The 19,596-nt window shown below is 41.4% G+C and overlaps 1 protein-coding gene across 1 annotated transcript in view; it reads left to right on the top strand.

Moving 5' to 3' along the window:
- Znrf2 (zinc and ring finger 2) overlaps positions 1-18,946 on the top strand; it is a 77,558-nt gene extending 58,612 nt beyond the window's left edge. Inside the window, 2 exon segments of the mRNA XM_032906455.1 lie at positions 5,342-5,423; positions 9,062-18,946. Of these exon segments, the coding sequence (XP_032762346.1) occupies positions 5,342-5,399 (58 nt within the window). The 3' untranslated portion in view covers positions 5,400-5,423; positions 9,062-18,946.
- The last annotated feature ends 650 nt before the right edge of the window (positions 18,947-19,596 follow it).

Raw genomic sequence — 19,596 nt, 5'->3', positions numbered from 1 at the left:
ATTAAGGGTAGAGAACTGCATCTAGGCAGTCAGTAACTGAACTCACACCACACAGCGTAAGCCACTCCAGGAAGCACTACTTAGACCAGAGTTACCATGTAATGGTAAACTCAGGAATGCTTCTTGATTATCTGTCTATCTTGATATAAACTATCTCGATTATTTAAAAAATTTCCTGACTAAAAAATAAATGAGTCAAGATACAAAGAATGTTAAGCAGTTACAGCTTGCCAAGTTTTGACTTTATTTTTGCAGGTAGAATCTAGCTGTATAGCATAGCATAGCTTCAAAATGTCCTTGTAGCCCAGACTTCTCTCGCAACTGTGTCCTCCCTCGACCTCCTGAGAGCAAGTGATTTGGGGTGTGTGTTACTGTGTCTGGCTTCCAACTTTCAGCGTCTGTTTTCACTTGTCAGTACTGAAGAGAGAACTCAGGTCTTACACTCATGCTGAGCTGTTCTTCACCACTAAGCTGCATCCCCAGCCCCGTGATTCAGTCTGATGAATGTATATGTTTGTATGTTTATCCAACAGTTATTGAAACATAAGGTATCAAAGATTAATATACATGTAAGTCATATTGGGTATAGAAAAACTCAGGATTATAAAAATAATATTTATACCCAAATTAATCTATATAATTAATGCTGCCCCAATCAAATCTTAGTTTCTTGCAACTGGACACAGTGTTTCTAAAAATATATATGGACTAAAAGTGAAGGGCCAAAAATAAAAAAAGCAGTGAGCATACTCCTGAAGAATGATCCTGTTGGTACATGACTTAAGACATGAAGAAATAGAAGGACAGAACTGAGTCCATGCACACATGAACCTGCATGAGGGGACCACAGAATAAGACTGAGGGACATGTGAGCCGAAATCAGGACTATCAGTCCTTCCACTAATTAACTCACTGTGTGATCTTAGATGGGCTTTGATTTCCTTGTCTGAATGTTTAAGGTAAGGATAATAGGGTAAACTTATCTAGTTATGAGGATTTAAGTGTGGGTTAAAATTTGGGAAATGCTAGCACTAATAAAACCTAAGTAAATGAAAAAACTAGAGGTACTGTTACAGTGTAGTAGACAGAGTAAGCTTCTGGTAATGGGGGGGGGGGGACCAATTAGTTATAGATACAAAAAAGCAATTGAAACCCTATTTTTAAGTTTAATAAAAATTCTAGGTTGTCCCAGGCAACCAGCTAATAAGAGGCCCCACACACTTATACAGCAGAGGACTGCCTGGTCTGGCCTCTGCGAGAAGATGCACCTGACCCTCAAGAGACTTGAGGCCCCAGGGAGTAGTGAAGGGGGGTGGGGGGGTGTTGGGGTTGGGGTAGAAATCTTGGCTAGCGTACAGACAAACCACACCAGGCCAACATGGTTCCACATGGAAAGGTTTAATGTGAGGAAGAGACAAGGGAGAGAGAGATGAGAGAGAAGTGTAGGGGAGTAAGAAGGGGAGGAGGAGAAGGAGGAAGAGGAGGAGGAGGGGGAGGGAAGGGGGAGGGGGAATAAGGAAGAAGGGACAAAAGGGGAAGAGGGGAAGGGCAAGGGAGAACAAGAGCAAGAGAGTGAGGAGGGGGCAAGCAGCCCCTTTTATAGTGTCAGGCAGACCCGACTGTTGCCAGGTAACGGGGGGGTGGAGCTTAGACAGAATGCTAACGGGAAGGGTTGGGGGGGGTGAGAAATATGATGAAGAACTGTCAGAGGCAGACCGGGAGTTGGATAACAACTGGACTGTAAAAAAAAGATTAAAGATAATTTTAAAAAAAATTAAAAGTTTAGTGAAGAGGAAATAGAAAAAAATTCTAGGTTGTCTCTGCAATACATGTGAAATTCAAAATCTAAGGAAGTAGAGAAAAAAATGAGGATTTTTTTTTTAACCTTTTCATAAGAACTTTCTTTTTGTTTAAGCTAGATCCTCCTTCTCCATCTCCCCAAAATAAGCTTAAGACGTGCTCAGAGATGGCGCAGCAGCTAAGAAACTGGCTTCAGTTTCCAGCACTCACATGGTAGCTCTTAGCCTCCTGTAATCCTGGTTATAGAGGCTCGAACTAACATCCAGGAGCTCATATACATATGTGGTCCACCTACTCTGTCAGAGTTAAGAGATAAACTTAGAAGATTGATAAAATTGTTACAAATTGTAGCATATTTGCATTTGAGGTAGAAATAGTAGAAATGGCTCTGAGCTTGACAACATTTTATGTTTGAAATAGAACAGCAGTTCTTCAGTCAGATGCTGCAGCAGATAACATGTGTAGTTGGCAGATAGAGACACGATGATATAGTAACATGGAAATACTCTGTCCATGTGATACTTTGTCCAGCATAAGTGTTACTGTGTAACGGCTGCAGGTGAGAACAGGCCATTCAGGACTGCAGTGTGGAAGGGCACTCATCCCCACGGCCCTGCTCAGAGTTCCATCAGGCTCTGTGATTCTAAAGAGCTCTGTCACAGTTCTGAGTTCTAGGTGATGGCTTTAGTCTTCATGGCCTATCAGTCTGGATTCTTCCTTCACTATGTGTGATATTAAACTCATCAATATTCCAAAACTACAGTATTTATTAGAAATCAACATGTTTTTGTTCTGGTAACAAAATATGTTATGGTTTTCCTTTATCTGATATTAACCATCAAACCTTGTTACTTTTAGTTTATGATTTGGTGGAAAAGTTTTTATTAAAAAGCATGCATAGTGCCAGGCATAGTGCTCTCTACCTGTACTCCTAGTATTTAGGAGATTGAAGCAGAAAGAACTCCTAATTTGTGATCAGCATAGAATATAACAATACCTGCTTTACTTCAGAATCCCTGACCCCACACCAGACAGAAAGACAGACAGACAGACACACAAGCACACGCACACGCACACGCACATGCACACACACACACACACACACACACACACACACACTGAGATGCCTCAATAATAGTAGCCTTTTGGAAATCTGTAAGAAGACCAAAGGAGGTGGGGGCGTTGAGATAGTTCAGTGGGCAAACGTACTTTCCCCAAGCCTGAGTTTGATCCTCAGGATCTTCATTCAAGTAGATGGAGAGAACTTGTTCCTGTAGGCTGTGGTCACCACATGGTCACCAAAGCACACACAAGCTCCCCCTACAATAAATAAGTAAATTATAATAAAATATTTTTGAAAGTAAAAAATTGTTAGCAATCAATTTAGAAAAGAGGATCAGTATAGTTGGTGGTGGGCATCTGTAATTGCTAAGTACATGTTACAAGCTGGTCCTTCTACTCTCAAGTCTGTTCTGCAGAACAAGTCTAGAGAAAGCTGCTACTGCCCATTATTGGAGGGGAAAGGAATAAGACAGCTAAACCCGAATGTGAGCCAGCACCGAGAAAGCCTCACTATGACTTTACAAAGCCAATTCAAACTATAATTAATGAGAGAATTAATTTATATTTTTTGTTTGACCTTTCAGAGACTGACTATAGATAACTGAGAATTTCTATAGTAAAATAATAGATAAATTGTGATATACTCTTTGTCATTATTTATTTTGAAACAGGATCTCACACAAGCTTTCTAGGCTAGCCTTAAAGCTGTCATCCTCCTATCTCAGCAGCCAAACAGCTGGGATTATTTGGCATCAAGACCATGTGCTATTATTATATAATTATATAATGAAATACAAATTTAAAAGCATTTATGAAGAAGGCAAATGAGGTATAATATTTATGGTAGCACTAATTTAAAGTTTTAAATATGGGGTAACACTATATATTCAGAAATACTGAATACTGAATTCCTGGTGGAGCAGCTAGGAGAAAGGATGTGTCACAGTCTAAACAACCAGTGAGGTAGTTTACAATAGAAACTGTGGATTGATATCAGTTTACATGAGGTTGGTTCTGAAGTTACTTACTGCCCAGATTACATGGCCATAAAGTAAGAACCCATTGAAAACCACATGAGTTGTAACCACAGCTGTAGCATTTTGTTTTAAGATGTAGGTGGGAGATATTTCACAGTTCAGTGGTACACACCAGACTGAAAACACATTGTAATCACATTGGTATGATATTTAGAGTAAATACTGTGGTGGTATCGGTTGCTAAAGCATTTGGAAGTATTGACTTCCTTTACCTTTTATTTCTGGTGCTGTCACCTGTAGAGCCACCCTGTTGGTGTATAGGAATGGTGTCTCCTCAGTTACCACTGCAGGGTTAGCTCACTGGGCTTTATGAGCAGAAATTCACATGTGCCCCCAGTGAGAACACTGAGCAGTTTGAATCCTGTTTTAGTGACTTACAAGCTGCTGGTTACTTGTTCTTGGAAGACATTGATTGTCTGTTTGCACAGCTCTGTGACTTTGAACTTTGTACAGTGAGAGGAATGTGTTCCGTCTCCGCTGACAGTGGAGCAGCCATTGCACACATCACTATTGTGAGCACTCGAAATGGGGCTGAGAAACGGGATTCTGTTGTTAATTAATGACTCTAGACGACTACTGCTTTGGGCAGTGCAGGTCTATATTAGGGATAATTATGGGCTGTGAAGGCAACTCAGTAAAGTGCTTGACTTGCAAGGATGGGGTCTTTGGGTTTAATCCTTGGAACCCACAAAAAAGAGCGAGTGTGGTGACCAGCACTTATAACCTCAGTGCTTGGGGTGGGAGGGGGCGGATCCCTGGAACTCACTGCTCTGCTGGCCTCACTACCTCAATTAGTGAATTCCAGGCTAGTGAGAGGCCCTGTTGAATAAATGCCCTCCAAGGTTGTGCCTGGCTTCCACATGTATGCACACATGTATATACATGTATGCACAACATACACAAATCCAAAGAAAGAGGAATCTTATACATGATTTCCAGTAAGCTGGTGTGTGCTCTATAAATGGTATCTTCTTCTGTGTATCTATGGATTTCAGAGCAGGGTAGAATAAAAGGTTCAGTAATTATATAGAAATGTGGACTTTTTAAAAATGATACGCAATATTGTCAAGAACAAAAAATTTAAATCCATTTTTATTATACTGGTAGACAACCTGAGCCGACCTGTATGTAACTGTTTTGAAAAGGAAATATTTTTCCAGCTCTGACTTGATTTTTAAATACTGATGAAATGATAGTTCTCTAAGGGAATAGTTTTTCCTTTTTAAAGTTGAAAGTACTTCATTGCATAATTGTGAAGATTTCCCCCTTAATAATGTAGAATAACTGAAGTGTAATTAACATCTTTCTTTTAAGTGTAATCAGTAAAAATACCAATTTTTTCTCACCTCCAATGACAGTAAAGTCAAGTAGTAGGTATTTTTATTCTGTTAGGATGTAAGTATACATGGGATTTACACTTTGCTAATTTTGTTCTTTTCTAGCTGCATAGATGAATGGTTTGAAGTAAATAGATCTTGTCCAGAGCACCCTTCGGATTAAGCACACCAGATTCCTGTGTTATGGGTAATTGTCCCTTTTTTGTTTTAATTGATTTATAAAATGTTATTTTGGATTACTGTTTTCATCTTCAATTTTTTTGAACTTTTTTATTGCGTATGTGTGTGTGGGCATGTACATGTGTTTTCTAGATATTTTGTAAGACTACTGTATAATAACTCATATTTAAAGATACACTATGGAGTCTTAAGAGTCTTGCCCAGTGTTAGAATGCACACTTAACTATCCCAGTCCTGGGCTTAATTCCTAATACCCAGAACTACTCCCAAAAGAACAGCAGAAAAGAAAGGCCAGCGGTTATTCTGGCTTCTCCAGTGTGGTTAGGCATGAGTGACTAGCATACTCTTGGTACTTTACACCACATTCGTTTATGTAATTCAAGTTTAATGCTGGAGGGACGCAGACAGACAGTGAGGTATATATCATGACCACATTGTCTAGGAAGAATTCTTGAAGGGTCAGAGTAGTTAAGTCCCATGATTTTACAAAGTATCCAATTAATGGCATATGCACAACTTTTTGTATGTCATTTACATCTGAGTCATGTGCTTTAAGGAAAGAGGAGCAAGGGTATGTCATGAAAGACCTGAGTTCAGATCTGAACCCATGTACAAAGCACTGGGCCAGTGTACACACTGAAGTCCTAATGCTGAGGTAGGCGGATCCCTGGAGCTTACTGACAGCTAATCTAGCCTAGTTGGCAACCTCCAGATTTAGTAAGAGACTAACAAAAATAAGGTAGAGAGTGATCAAGGAAGACCCAAGTTGTCAACTTCTGGCTCCCACACATGAGCACATGCACACATACATTCTCACACATGAAAGAGAAGAAGAAAAGCCAGGCACTCCTCAAGTCCCGGCTTGCAAAGAGAATTCACTCTACATGCATGAGCACCGTTCCAGTTGTTTTCTGGACATTGAGTACTGTGGGCTGGTATTGTAAATTGTCTTCTGCCTGTGACTCGCCTGGTGTTAAAGTGACCCTGCGAGCACTACTGCCCCTGTCACACAATGAACATGTTAGAGTGCATGGGAAGTTGACTTGTGGTGGGCACGGAGTCTATTGGTGCTAATTTGAGCCTAGGTGTTCTGATGCTGACGATAGTTTAGCAATTTTGAGATGCTTAGGTCGCAGCTCCTTCCAAAGCTGCATCATTGACAGCAGTCTCCTTCCCATCCTTAATACACTGCAAGATGTTTGTATCGCTAACAAGCCAAAATACTACTTTGTAATACAGTTTTGTTCTGCCGACATAGTTTATTAGTGCTTAATAAATTAAAGATAAACCCATGACTATCTCTTTTTTCATATCCCATAAGGTAATTTAAAGAAGGTATCAGGGCAGTGGAGCCCTGCACTGCAGCCAGAAGCAGAGGGCCACACTGTGACTGCAACTGGAGGGCGGCAGTGTTGTTCTGAGGTCCTGTCGCTGCCATCCTCACACTTCTCAATTTGATCATTTCTTGCTCTTTAGGCTAGGACGGTGCTACTGGCTGGTTTTGTGTCAATTTGACACAGCTGGGGTCAACAGACAGGAACTTTAATTGAAAAAATGCCTTCAGAAGGTCAAGCTGAATATACTAAGCCTATAGGGCATTTTCTTAGTTAGCGATTGATCTGAGAGGGTCCAGCTCACTGTGATGAGGCCGTCCTTATTCTGGTGCTCCTGGTTTCATAAGAAAGCAGGCTGAGCAAGCCAGTAAGTCGTACCCCTCTATGGTCTCTGCATCAGTTCCTGCCCTGACTTCTTTTGATGATGAACAGTGATATGGAAGTATAAGTCAAATAAATAAACTATTTTTTTCCCCAAATTGCTTTTGGTCATGGTATTTCATCACAGCAGTGATAACCCTAAGAGAGTGGGTTTAGGTGATGTCACCAAGACTGAAAGCCTGGACCCGAATAGTAGGAGAGAACCAGTTCTCCTCTCTTGTTCTCTGACTTCCACACACGTGCCCTGCCTCCACAGACAATACATAAATAATGTAACTAGCAGCTCTTGCTTTTTAGCCTAGAAGTCTAGGCACTGAAGTGATGTATTTGAGAAACCTGGTTTCAGCACCGATGAGGATAATTAAGGTTAACACATTGAGACGTGAGGACCGCAACAGGTCCATGTGAGCAGAGGCACTGGGAACCTGGAGCACGAGAAGACCAGCGCCTGGGAACCTAGCAGGATCCTAAGTAAAGATGGGATAGTAAGATTTCTCTAGCTCAGAGCAGTGGGTATGTGAAGTTGTCCTGGGGCACGTGTTCATCTGTGGTTTTACTTCACTGTTAGAAAGGTAGACATTCTATTTGTTTGCTGATGTTGGAAGTCTTTTACCTGCCAGCAGTTATGCTGAGGTACATCCGCAGCCCTGATAAAGAGTTTGGTGGGTGTTTCGGAGCTTGAACCTAAAGCTTTACATGAGCTGGCCATGTGGCTCCAAGCCACTGAGCTGAGTCCCCAGCCTGGGAAAAAAAAATGTTTTCTGGATGAGGGGGATGCTTTGAAATGCTGCTGAATGTTGCCCTGTGTCTGGGTCAATACAGTTATGGAAAATTACTGAAGCATTTTAAGAGATATACTGAAAACCAGGGCTAATAAAATAAGAGTTTGCTGGGCAAGGGGGCAGAAGTTTCAGGTCAGCCTGAGCTATATTAAAAGGGAGGTATTTTTAACTTTGTATTTAATATACTAAAATACATCCCTAAACTTTTAACCTTCGGATGAATGTTCTCCTTTTAGTCTACTAGCGCAGGGAAGGTAGCCTAACACAGTACCTTAAATGGCTGATGAACAAAATCACAGTTCTATACAGAGGCAAGTAGATCAAGGTGCCAGAAGACAGCGGCTTTGATGACTGCTCCTAGGGTATCCTGGGATGGCAGAAAAGTGTCTAGTGGCCCTGAGAGACCCTGATGCTGCTGTGTTAGAGATTAATAAACACTGAGATTGCAGCCAAACCTAGGATCTTCGTTTATGGTCCCAACACTAAAACTTTTGTTGGTGTCACAGAAAGCTTATGGGATTTTTGGGACATACCCTATTTCATAGCCACCAGCATCTTTCTGTTAACCTCAGACAGCATCTCTGTGTTCTTAACATCTTAGTTCGTTCCTGTTAGAGGCCCTGCACGTGCCACCTGAGCTTTGAAATGACTTACCGGGGTTAGGTTGCTCTTTCTACTCAAGTGCGTGCAGAAATCTAAACCAACAGAGGCTGCGTCCGAAAGCTTGAAGGAAGTTTTTAAAGTAGTGAGACCCCACATTATGTTTACGGCGTTAGAATTTAATTACCAACTCAACATAGAGACTTGAAGATGCATAGTGTTGATGAATTACGAAGTTGCTTACCGTTTTGATTTGGGGAGATGATTTTAAGTTTGAGAGGGTGTCTATGTGTACTTAGTTCTTAACATTTGTTGTGGAGAAGGTTGACTTAAGTTTTTGCTGATATTTTTTTAGACTGTTAAGCTCTCACTGATCAGTCTGTTTCTTGCTTTGTTCTCCAGAATCGTTTTATAAATTTCTGAGGCAGTAAAAGGGGAGGTATGAAAGGCTACAGTGATAAAAGCAATGCTCATGAGATAGTGGATATTGTATTTCTATTTGCATTACTATTATTGACCATGACTTAGAATAATTTATTTTTATACAGGTTTTCTTGACTTTTCAAGATGCTTGAGAAATCTAGAAGATTTGAAGATCTGTCTCTGGAAGAAAATGAGAACTGCAGGCTTATTCAGCCAGAATCTGAGTTCTGGGACACTTGGGTAGTCCAGAGAAGGACAGGAATTACAGAACTCAGCGTACCAAACTTGCATAAAAGGGACACACAGGGATTTTGAAAATGCTGCACATCCTGTACTAGTCACTGCATAGATGACACTGATAAACATTTTGTATTCAGACGCCAAAGTTAACTCATTTCAAAGTTGATTTACTTTTTATTAAGTTCTGTAGAGCTGCTGTTTTAGTGTATTTGGTTTTGGTTTGTTTGTTTTGTTTTTTTTTTTGTTTTTTTTTTCTTATTATTTCTTTTTTTTTTTTTTTTAAGTTTGGGGGACTTTTATTTTCCCTAACATAATGTTTCTGCATTCACCTATTCTTATCTTGAAAACCACACAGTTTCTTTCTTACAAACTCTTCAATGTGAAACCAAGAAATGTAATCAAAGCAGTATAATATTCTGTGAATGGAGAGTATAATTGAAGTTCTTCCACACACACCCCTCTCCCCCGCACCCCTGCCCCCTCCCTGTCCCCCATGTGTGGAAAAGTAGGTTTCTGGGTTGGAGAGCTAAAATATGTTAGTAGTTTGAATTAAAGGTTTAATATTATAAAAATGCCATCCAAAGAGTAAATCAAGTTACATAATTACATTTAGTTAATTAAATGTAGAACTGTCTACTGAACTGCAGTTTCTGAAATACATTGTTTCTTCTAAAAGGAAACTGCAGTAGCTTGTTAGCAGTGACCATCTTGCAGCTATGCAACTTTGAGAAGTCCATATTTGATGGTCCCTCCTCGGGGGCCCAGCGACTCTGTCCTACCAGGTGTCCTTGTTCTTTCCTGTAATTACTTCATTGTGCTTTGCATCTCCGGGCAGGCTCCCTATGTTTGGGTAAAATGTTTAGCAAGTTGTAAACGTCATACCTTATGAAAAGGGTGAAATAAACACTTCTGCAGTGGGACTTGGAGTAATTTGAGGGACATTTTATATACTTTTAAAAATCAGAATTTAATTGGGATGCCAGATTTCTAGCAACTTGCATCTTTAGTTTTCCAGATAATCTGGAAGTTAGCATTTGATAAATGATTTTTTAAGCAAATATAAAGATTTTGTTAATTTATAATTTATTAATGTGTTGTTACTGTAATTGAACATGTTATGGATACTTTTAAATTCAGTCTTTGTAGAAAGAACTGTATTAAGCAAAATTATGTGAATAAATATTCCCCCAAAATACATCTGATGGTTAAGAATACTGGAAGAGAGCTATCAGGGCTGCAACAGTGACTGTCTTTTTAAATAATTATCAAAATATCAAGCAGTAGATCCATGTTTAGTCTCTAGGGAGAGCATTGCTTCCCTGATCTAGTCAAGGCTGAGCAGGCCTGCTCTCCTGCTGAGCTGCCCTGGCTGTGGAAGGGTGAGAGTCTCCAGTGCTGCTTTTGTGCTCGGACTTGTCCCTGTTGCTTCTGCCACTTCCTGTGCCCAAGGGCAAGCTGCTGCCGTGGTGGGCTTGGGGTGGGGTTGTCCTGCTAGTGGAAGCTCTTGCCTGCTTTCCTCTGGCTGTAGTCTAGATAGCCCTCTGCAGTCCACTGTTAGGGTCAGTGGTCTGATCCTGTGGGACAGCTGCCAGCACAGCGCTGTAGGTGTTCTTTAGGAAGGTTACTCTTCCTTCAAGGGAAATCGTCTTTCCTTAAAGGTTTGTTTTGCTTTTTTTTTTTTTTTCTGTTAATATGAACTCTGAATCCATTTTACTTCATCTTTGAGTTTGTGAGCTTTCCTCTCCCCTGGTTTCCCCCAGGGAAGAGCTCTTCAAATGTGAAAAACCACTCTGCCCTCTACTACCCGTGTGTTGTCTGGAGAAGAGCGACTTCTGCAGTCTGCTCTTCCTTGAGTGCAGCTGTGCAATTAATGTTTAGACTCCCTGCAAGATGCCCTGCCCCGTGCTAAGCTCACCTTCTTGGAGTCAGCCTCAGTTCACCCTTCCTTCACACTGTCCTCCAGCGTCTTCGTGGCTCCCATGCTCTGGCTGCCTCCTCGCTCCTGTGTGTGAGAGAGCTCAGTGCTGTCCCGGCAAGGACATGGACACTGGCTGTGCTGAGGTCTGTGCAGTGGTTGCTGAAATCCACTCAGACAGCCTACTTTGGTTTTGGTTTTGTTTGGTCATATTTTATAAAATTGACATTTTTACTTTTAAATTTTGTCTGCAGTGATTTCCTAAAAAGAATAATTTAGAAATTGAAGAGAAAAAGAGAAGCTCAGATGTTCCAGTTTCTGTTCACAGTTACTATTCTGGGAATGTTCTCTAAGTGATAATTTATATAATATTGCTTATACTATTTATCAGTCTGTATGCAGACACTGAGTAGCATCCATCATAAAGTTACAGATTATTTAGCTGAAACTACTGAATATAGAGACAAAGTAAAATTGAAAGCCTCAGTTATGAGTTACCCGGCGGGTCAGAGCCTTCCATAATCTTTGTAAATACCCTTCAGTCAGGTCCACTCTGTCCATAGTGAGTTTACTGCCAATGTTAATCCTATTTTGATCGTTGTTTTATTCCCGCTTTGCCAGGATATTTAAGACAAAGCACTGTTTTCTTTGTAAAATGATTTTCTTTCTTTGGCTCCTCTCTAGAGAAATATTTCAACCATAGTTACAAATCAGACTGTAAGATTGTTTTAAGAAGAAATGTTTATGATTAAGATATGAGCAGTGGTCTCTACTTGGCTTGTGTACATGACAGTAGAAGTGACACTGCAAAAGTCCTGGTGACAGTTGGAGTTTATAGGTTTGGGCTTTCCAGTGCAAGTCTCTGCACTCGTAAATTTTACATGGTTGTTCTAGTTTTCACTTAGATACTGGACTGCAGTCCAGAATAACCAAGGACCATCTTTAGCGTATTTTCAGTGTTCACAGCAAAGATATTTCCACCTGACTGAGTTGCCAGAAATGGCAGAATCTTTTCCAGAGTGTATTTCATACTATGTTTCTAAGTATGGGTATGGTGAGGTTTCAGAGCACTCATTTCCTACTGGACATGGTGACTCATGCCAACACTCAGGAACCTGAGGCAGGGGGATTGCCACAAGGTCCAGGCTGGCCTGGGCAACATAGTGAGTTCTAGGCTAGACTGTCTCAAAAAAAAAAAAAAAAAAAAAGGAAAAAAGTAATCATTTTAATATGTTACAGCAAGACATAGTCCTTTTGGTAAGGGTTGTGGGTTTAGTGTAAATAGTGCCATCTTTTTCTGTAGTGACTTAGGAGAAGTAGGGGGGTTCTCCAGCAGGAGACTAAGGTGAGCCGTGTGAAACTCTACAATTCAGAATGGGTGGGTCTGCCATCTGACTGGCAGCTGCACTGTACTGACCGCATGCTCCACATAGCTTTCTCATCCCAGAGAAGGTTCCACCTAAGCCAGACCAAAGTGTTTGGTTTACAGCATACAGAGTGGCCCTGAGGCAAAGGCACCATGTGCTGCTTGCACGTCTCTTGTGTGCTTAGCAATTTTTCTGTGGTTTTGGTCTACCCTGGGGTAAACTCCACACTCACTGACAGTGAGAGATGAGACACGGAGGGTCCCTTGTTATTCAGCATACAGAGATTTTAACTTGACTTTAAAATTGTAGCATGTCAGTCCTTTGGAGCCCATTCTCCTATCGTTCCTAGAGTGTTTAACTTCTGATATTTTCTTAGCTATGTGATATAACTAGTTACCTTACCTCTTTTACCCTACTCTTTCTCCATCCCACAACTTGTACTGAGTATGAATGGCTGTTGCTTGGAGTACTCCTGAAATCATTGATAAAATTGTTGGTGATAAATGTACCCAACCAGTACTTTATACTATATTCTGTAAATGCACTTAAGCTAGGAAATAGACTTTAAAAAAAAATATCAGAGTTCTGTTTTAAATGGGAATATCTGATTTCCTAAGTCTGTTGACTTTCTGTGAGAAATAAGACCTTGGACACCAGAAATGTTAATGCTTACTTTCAGTTTAACATACACCATCACTGTCCTCACAAGGTTGTTTTCAGATATTCAAACTATTCTTAATTTCTGAGCAGTGCGCGCGTGCGTGCGTGCGTGTGTATGTGTGTGTGTGCGTACGTGTGTGCGCGTGTGCATGTGTAGAGAAGCAGAGAGCAGTGTGGCATGAACTAACATCTCTATATACAAAAATGACAAATGTGATACTGGAGCACTTACTAATGTGCATTTCTTAGCTCTGACCCTGGGCCCTGAGAATCTCAAGATTGGATATTAGAAGTAACAGTTCTCTTCTCAATCACTGTCTGCCCATGCCTGCCTTTTCTGGTTTAGTATGTTGGAGTTGGCATATGCCTGTCATCTATGTGGGAAACTTAACTGCTTGCACATTGTTAGCAGTAACTGTGGTGACAGAACTGTTTCCTTTTATTAGTCAAGCTCGTGCACGTCTGATATCCTGCACCTGAGATGTTGAGGCAGAAGCAGGGGATCATGGGTTTGAAACCAGCTTGAGCTGCACAGTGATTTTGAGACAAGCCTGAACTACAACGTGAGAGCTTGTCTCATGGTTGTAGTCACGTTAGAGTGTTGGATGTGTGCTGTCTGGTTAGGAGACTCTGGTCTAAGAAACAACAGGAACCTTGGACTCGATGGCACTAAGTAACAAGTCATTGTGTTGCTTTGCAGGTGACTTGTTATATCAGTTTCTTTGCTTGAAAAATCACAATATTTACCTCTTGATTTATTCATGTTTTCTACAACTCTTCTATAATACCTCTTAATTTCCTCTATTAGAAAGTATTTTGTTCTTGTTAAACAAGGCCCTAAAAGCATTGATCATAAGAAATGAGAAAATGTATTAGGAACAGCTTGTATTAGTGTGTTCTGAACAGAAACGGAACAATTCCATCATTGATATTTTAATAAATAAAATTTCCAAATGATCTCATTAAGCTCTCATGTTCTTTAGAAGTAGATAATAAGAATGTTCTTAAGAGAAGCTGTCCTTCTAGCTTTTATCTTTTAGTTAACTGTGTAACAATAAAACAAATATTGAATGCTGAAAAGTTGCCACACTTTAATTGAGGCTATCACCTCTTTACTTTTTTTATACCCATAATGATAAAGCTAGTTCCAAAATTGTGACAATTTCTTACTAGTTTATGGTATTGGAGAAAAAGGGTTTCGTAGTTCCTTGACTGTAAGTAAAGATAAACTTTGAAATACCTCATGTAAACCTGTTAGTGTTGTCATTGAAATGTGTCCGGGGCAATAAGTACTGGACCGTACAGGTGTGGGTCACCCTTCTTAGACTGTCTGCTCTGTAACTTGCCTTTATTTTTGGAAGCAGTTTTCAAGATGTAAACACGACTGGGTTCTGTAGAAAAGTGATAAGAAACTGAGCTCTTGCATCTCTGGCTGTAGATTTTATTCTCCGTGCCTTGTATGAGGTAAGATGATGTGTATATAGGCAAAGCCAGATATGTGGTCACAGAAATGTTATATATTAGACAAAAACATTTGCCCGTTTACATGCTTTTTATCAATGTTTACCATAAAAGCATGATGATGATAACATCTGAGAACTGATGTGCTAACAGAAGCCATAGAGTGACAGCATCTGGCCTCTGTTCCCATCCTCACCATTTAGTGAAAGTGCTGTTCAAGCAACTTTACATTGAGCAGTATTTGATTTCGTGCTGTCTTGGAACCAGAAACACGGTAATGAAAGACAGCAGGCTTCTAGGATAAAACTACTAAGTAACCAGTGTACACTAGAGAATGAGATGCTCTAGCAGGTATCTTCTACATGGCGTAGACTCAGGAAGGATGAGACTTCATGGCAGTAGAGAAAGTGGGTAAAGGGATGTGTGCAGTAGACAAAGTGAGAAAGTTGGCCTTCACTGTCTAGAGACAAGCAAACAGCAGATCATGCTGTGTGTGTATATCTGTGATAAGAGGACTTTAAAGGACAATCTTGTTTTCATTTCTGATTGGGGAAGGTGAGACCAGACAGAAAGGCCTGTTAAGTAATCTATAGTAGTAAAGAGAAATCTAACGTAAAGAAATCTCAAATAAAAAGGTGAGGGCAGGAGTAGAGAGGGATCAGGACAACTCATTATACTTTTTATGTATTTTGAAAGGTTGACTCTACCTGGGAAAATCTGATTATGCCAGGAGTATTCCTACGGAACTTTGAAGATGAGTTGACTTGGGGAGTTGGGGCAGGTCAGAATAGAGTGTAGAGGACAAAACCAGACAGGAATCAGAGGCAGTTGCTTCAGGGTCACAGTGCCTCAGGGTACAGTACAGACACTGTCAGCACTAACTGGGTAGTGGGAGAGAGTTACTCTAGCCTGGCTAAGTTGGCCCTCTCTCTCTCGAGGGCCCATTGCCTTAGTTCCTGCTGCTTTGACCCTTACTTAATAAGTGCCAACATGCATCCTAAAACACTCTTGAAGGTTTTGTCTTGTGTTCACTTCCCGTACCCTTTCTGTTGTGCCTGACTTCAAATTTTGACAACAAAACTAAAGGTACTACTTGACTTGGGCTCTTGATCACATATATGAGCATCTGTGGTCCTGATGATGATTGCTGTTAAGCATAGGTTGGGTCTGCTCTGTAGAAGGACCAGAAGGCTACAGGTTGCTGCTCCATGATCTTTGCTGTTGAGCAAAGGACAGAAAGGAAGGACTGGTAAAAGCTTTTTCTGAGGAGAGCAACCTCAGGGTAGCTGCATGGGTCAAGAAGGTCCACAGTCTTCTATCAGTGCATCCATGGCAATCCCACAGCAAGTTTTCTTCAGAGGACAGGAAGCATCACATCACAGGCCCATGGAAACAGTAGAAACTTAACCCTGAAATTATCCCTAGATCTCAGGGTGCCCTAAGTTTATATATTCCACACAAAATGCTTTAAAACTTTTTTTTTGATACTTAATGCTAATATAAAACTTAAAATTCTGTCAAATAGTGCTTTACTTCTCTGGTAATATTTTCTGTGAGCTCTTGATTTCACTATTTTCTGGGATTCAAATAGAATTCAGACAAAAATACCTTTCCAAAATGTAAATTTGAGTTTTTAGTATTTCTAATTTACTTGGTCCTTTAGGAACTGAGTGACCAGGACATTAACTGAACACTGGCTGCGGAGTGTTGGCCATGAAGTATAAAACTACTTCAGGAAAGTGCCGAAGACCATCCATGTCAGGAGCCGTTGGTAGCTCCTTTGCCTGGCGTGTACCGTGTTAGGCCAGGTGTAGTGGTAGACACCTTCAGTGTCAACATTGTAGGGGCAGATCTCTCGAGTTTGAGATGAGCCTAGTCCACATAGCCAATTCCAGCCCCCATCCCACTCCACCCCCACCCCCTGGAAAAAAAGTCTTAGTGCTAAGGCTAATACCAACTACATCCTCTACATCAAAGGTGGCAAGTAGCATATAATCCATCTATTGTTAGAAGACAAAAGCTACAGAGCTCCCTAGACTGTTCAGATCCATCTTGCCGTAATTAATTTGATGGTCCCCCACTGATAGATTACTAACTTGTTTCCCTCTTTGGAATTTGGGACTGGGCCTGTTTTCAGTGGTCAGCAGTTAAGTCACTTGGTCATTGTCCTTGAAAGCACAGGTTTAGGCAGCTCTACCTCAGGAATCTTGAATATATCTCTTCGTGCCTAGATACTTCTCAAGTCTTCTGAAGACTGACCACATTTGAGTTGATTTGGTTCAACATCTGCCCGTGAGCAGCTCCCGTCCTGTCTTGGAACTAGATGGAAATAGTGTCAGCTTTTCCAGCAAACAGAACCGGAGAAACCATAAGAAAATTCTGGTTCTCAGGTGCATGCAGACAACTCTGGCCTTCGCTGTGGCTGCAGCTTTTGGAGGTCATGGGCAGGCAGGCTTTGGTTAGCTGTTCTGCACACAGGAGCTAAAGGGCTTATGAAGTCTGATCAACCAGAGTTGTTCATGAGCCTGTTGTAGACATATTACCTGTCTCAGGTTCTGCCTGCATTTTCCTGATCGGCTGATGGTAGTTGACTTTCAACTCTGTCCGTGCTTTACGGCTTATCCACAAAATACTCATTTGCATAGTGATAGACTCAACGGTCACGGGGCAGGGCAGTCTAGAGGTGGTGAGGGCTAAGCATTGTTGAAGCCGCTACCCAGCTTGCCTGGGGGCAGTCCTGTGTGCTCCAGTGTGATGCAGAATGGAGTTGTGTCAAGTTGAACTGTGCCCTGGGAAGAGGATTAGGCTGTTGTGCCTTTTGATTCCTATGAGTCATTTCTCGAAACTTGGAAAAGTGTTAGACCAACTCAGGAGGCACAGAGGCAGCTTTTTAAAACCTGTTAAGACCTCAGCTACCCCCATGGACTCCTGACTAATCACGGGTGTCCGTACTCAGGAATGGGCCCAAGAGACCTCAGCCTGTGCAGCCAGGATCTTCACATCTCTCCTGCTCTTCTTCCTTTTGGTCATACCTCTCATGCCACGTGATGAGAAAACTGCTCTTGGAGATGTTGTAAATTCTTACCCTCTTTGGTTAACTGACTAGCCAAGGCCCTGACTTTGATTTTGCACAGCCAAGCTTAGATTCCTCAGAGCCTGTTTTGCCTCCAGAGCATGACACTCAGACAAACCAAGTCATTTTGCTTTCAGGCTTTTGTTGTCTTCACGTTTAATAAACTCAGCTTTAATTTCCTCAGGACTGAAACGGATATCCAATGACTCCAGAGTATCAGCTGCCAAAAGCAACCAGAACACAAGCAGTTATCAGGAATGAGGACCAGGGTAGTAAAATTAGTATCCGTAGCTGGCCTACTAGCACGACATCCATAATCCCAGCACTTAGGAATAGAACAGGGGGATCAGTAGTTTTAAGGTCATCCCTTTTACATAGCCAGAGGCCAGCTTGGGCTACACCAGACCATGACCCCCAGAAAATATTCCTGCGAGATGGAGTAGCTGCCCCAGTATGCCTTAGTCCTAGATGAGCCTTCAGTTCTCATCCGGAAGAGGAGTGTGTAAGGCTGTGTTGATAAGGGAGTTGATATTCACCTTAACAAAAAGATTGGGAATAACATAACAGGCATAAGAAAAATGGAGCAAGGTCACACATGCCTATTATTCTAATACTTGGAAATCTAAGGATGGTTGCTGTGAGTTCGAGACTAACCTCTGTTCTGTAGTAAATGCCTGGCCAGCTAAAGACATGACAAGACTGTCTCAGCAACAAAGCTTTGAAACACTGTCCTCAGGTTCTAAAGGGGGTGAGGAATGGTTGTTGCAGGGGACAGTGTGAGCCATGCGGGTGCAGGTGCATGTGCAGGTGCAGAGGAGCGAGGCAGGCTGAGTGGCCCTGTTTCCTCTTCAAGCACAGTGATGTGTCCTAATGAAGCTACCCATGGGAAACCACACCTAAGGAATTGGACGGAAGTGGCACATGTTGGCTCATCTCCACAACTAAAATAGAGAACATTTCCATCATCCAAGTCGCCTCAGGTCCCTTGAGTAGGGACCATCCATCAATCGTCACTAAGCCACTGCTGTCTGCTGTGTATTAGACGAAATCAGTCAGTATGGTTTTTATTTGGGTGTGATTTCACTCAGCATGCTGTGAAAAGCATCTGTGTTGTTACTTGAGTCAGTTTTCTTCAGAGAGTAGTATTCTGTTACATGAATATATCCTATTGGTGTGGGCATCAGCTGTTTTTAGTTTGGGATATTATGAATAAGATGCTTATGAACATTTATATACAATGTTGTGCGAACATATAACTTCACTTCTCTTCAATAAATACTGGTGGTTAAAAATTGCTGAGTTGTGTGGTACTTAATGTCATAAGATGCTGGCAGATTGTGGTAAAATGACTGTTGTATTTCACTTCCCACCAGCACCATAGCTCGTTAGTACATGTCTGTAATCCAACATTCAAGAGGTGAAGGCTAGTAGATCAGGAGTTGAGGGCCGGCTTTTGCCACATACTAGGAGTTCAGGGCCAGCCTCAGTTACATACTAGGTTTGAGGCCTACAATGCATGAGCCCCCCACCCCCCAAAAAATATCTCTCCATCTACTCTTTCCCAGTCTGAAGATCCTCTGGCCATTATGTTTTCTGTAGCTCTGCTGATCAGTTTAGCCCATGTCAGCAGACACCTATATATATCTTAAATGTCACCCATGTTAGTACAGATTAGCCATTCTTGTTTTAGTGAATAGTTTAATGTGTGTGGTTATGCCACATTTTATCTGTCCACTAGTTGGAAGAAATTGCCATTTCTACTTTTGTGGATGGCTGTCTTGTAGAACGCCGCTCTGAACATCTGCTCTCAAGTCTTTGTGTGGATTGGCTTGCAGTAGGTACAGGAGTGGAATTGCTGGGTGATGCATACAGTTCTCTTCCTCAGGTGGTCTTGTTGTCCAGACCTTTGATTCCTGGCTCTGCTGTTCCCTGTTCCAACAGTCA

The sequence above is a fragment of the Rattus rattus genome, chromosome 6 (assembly GCF_011064425.1).
Source record: "Rattus rattus isolate New Zealand chromosome 6, Rrattus_CSIRO_v1, whole genome shotgun sequence".
In the NCBI taxonomy this organism is placed as follows: Eukaryota; Metazoa; Chordata; class Mammalia; order Rodentia; family Muridae; genus Rattus; species Rattus rattus.
Note: the sequence above shows the minus strand (reverse complement) of the source record. Positions and strands in the feature narration are given on the sequence as shown.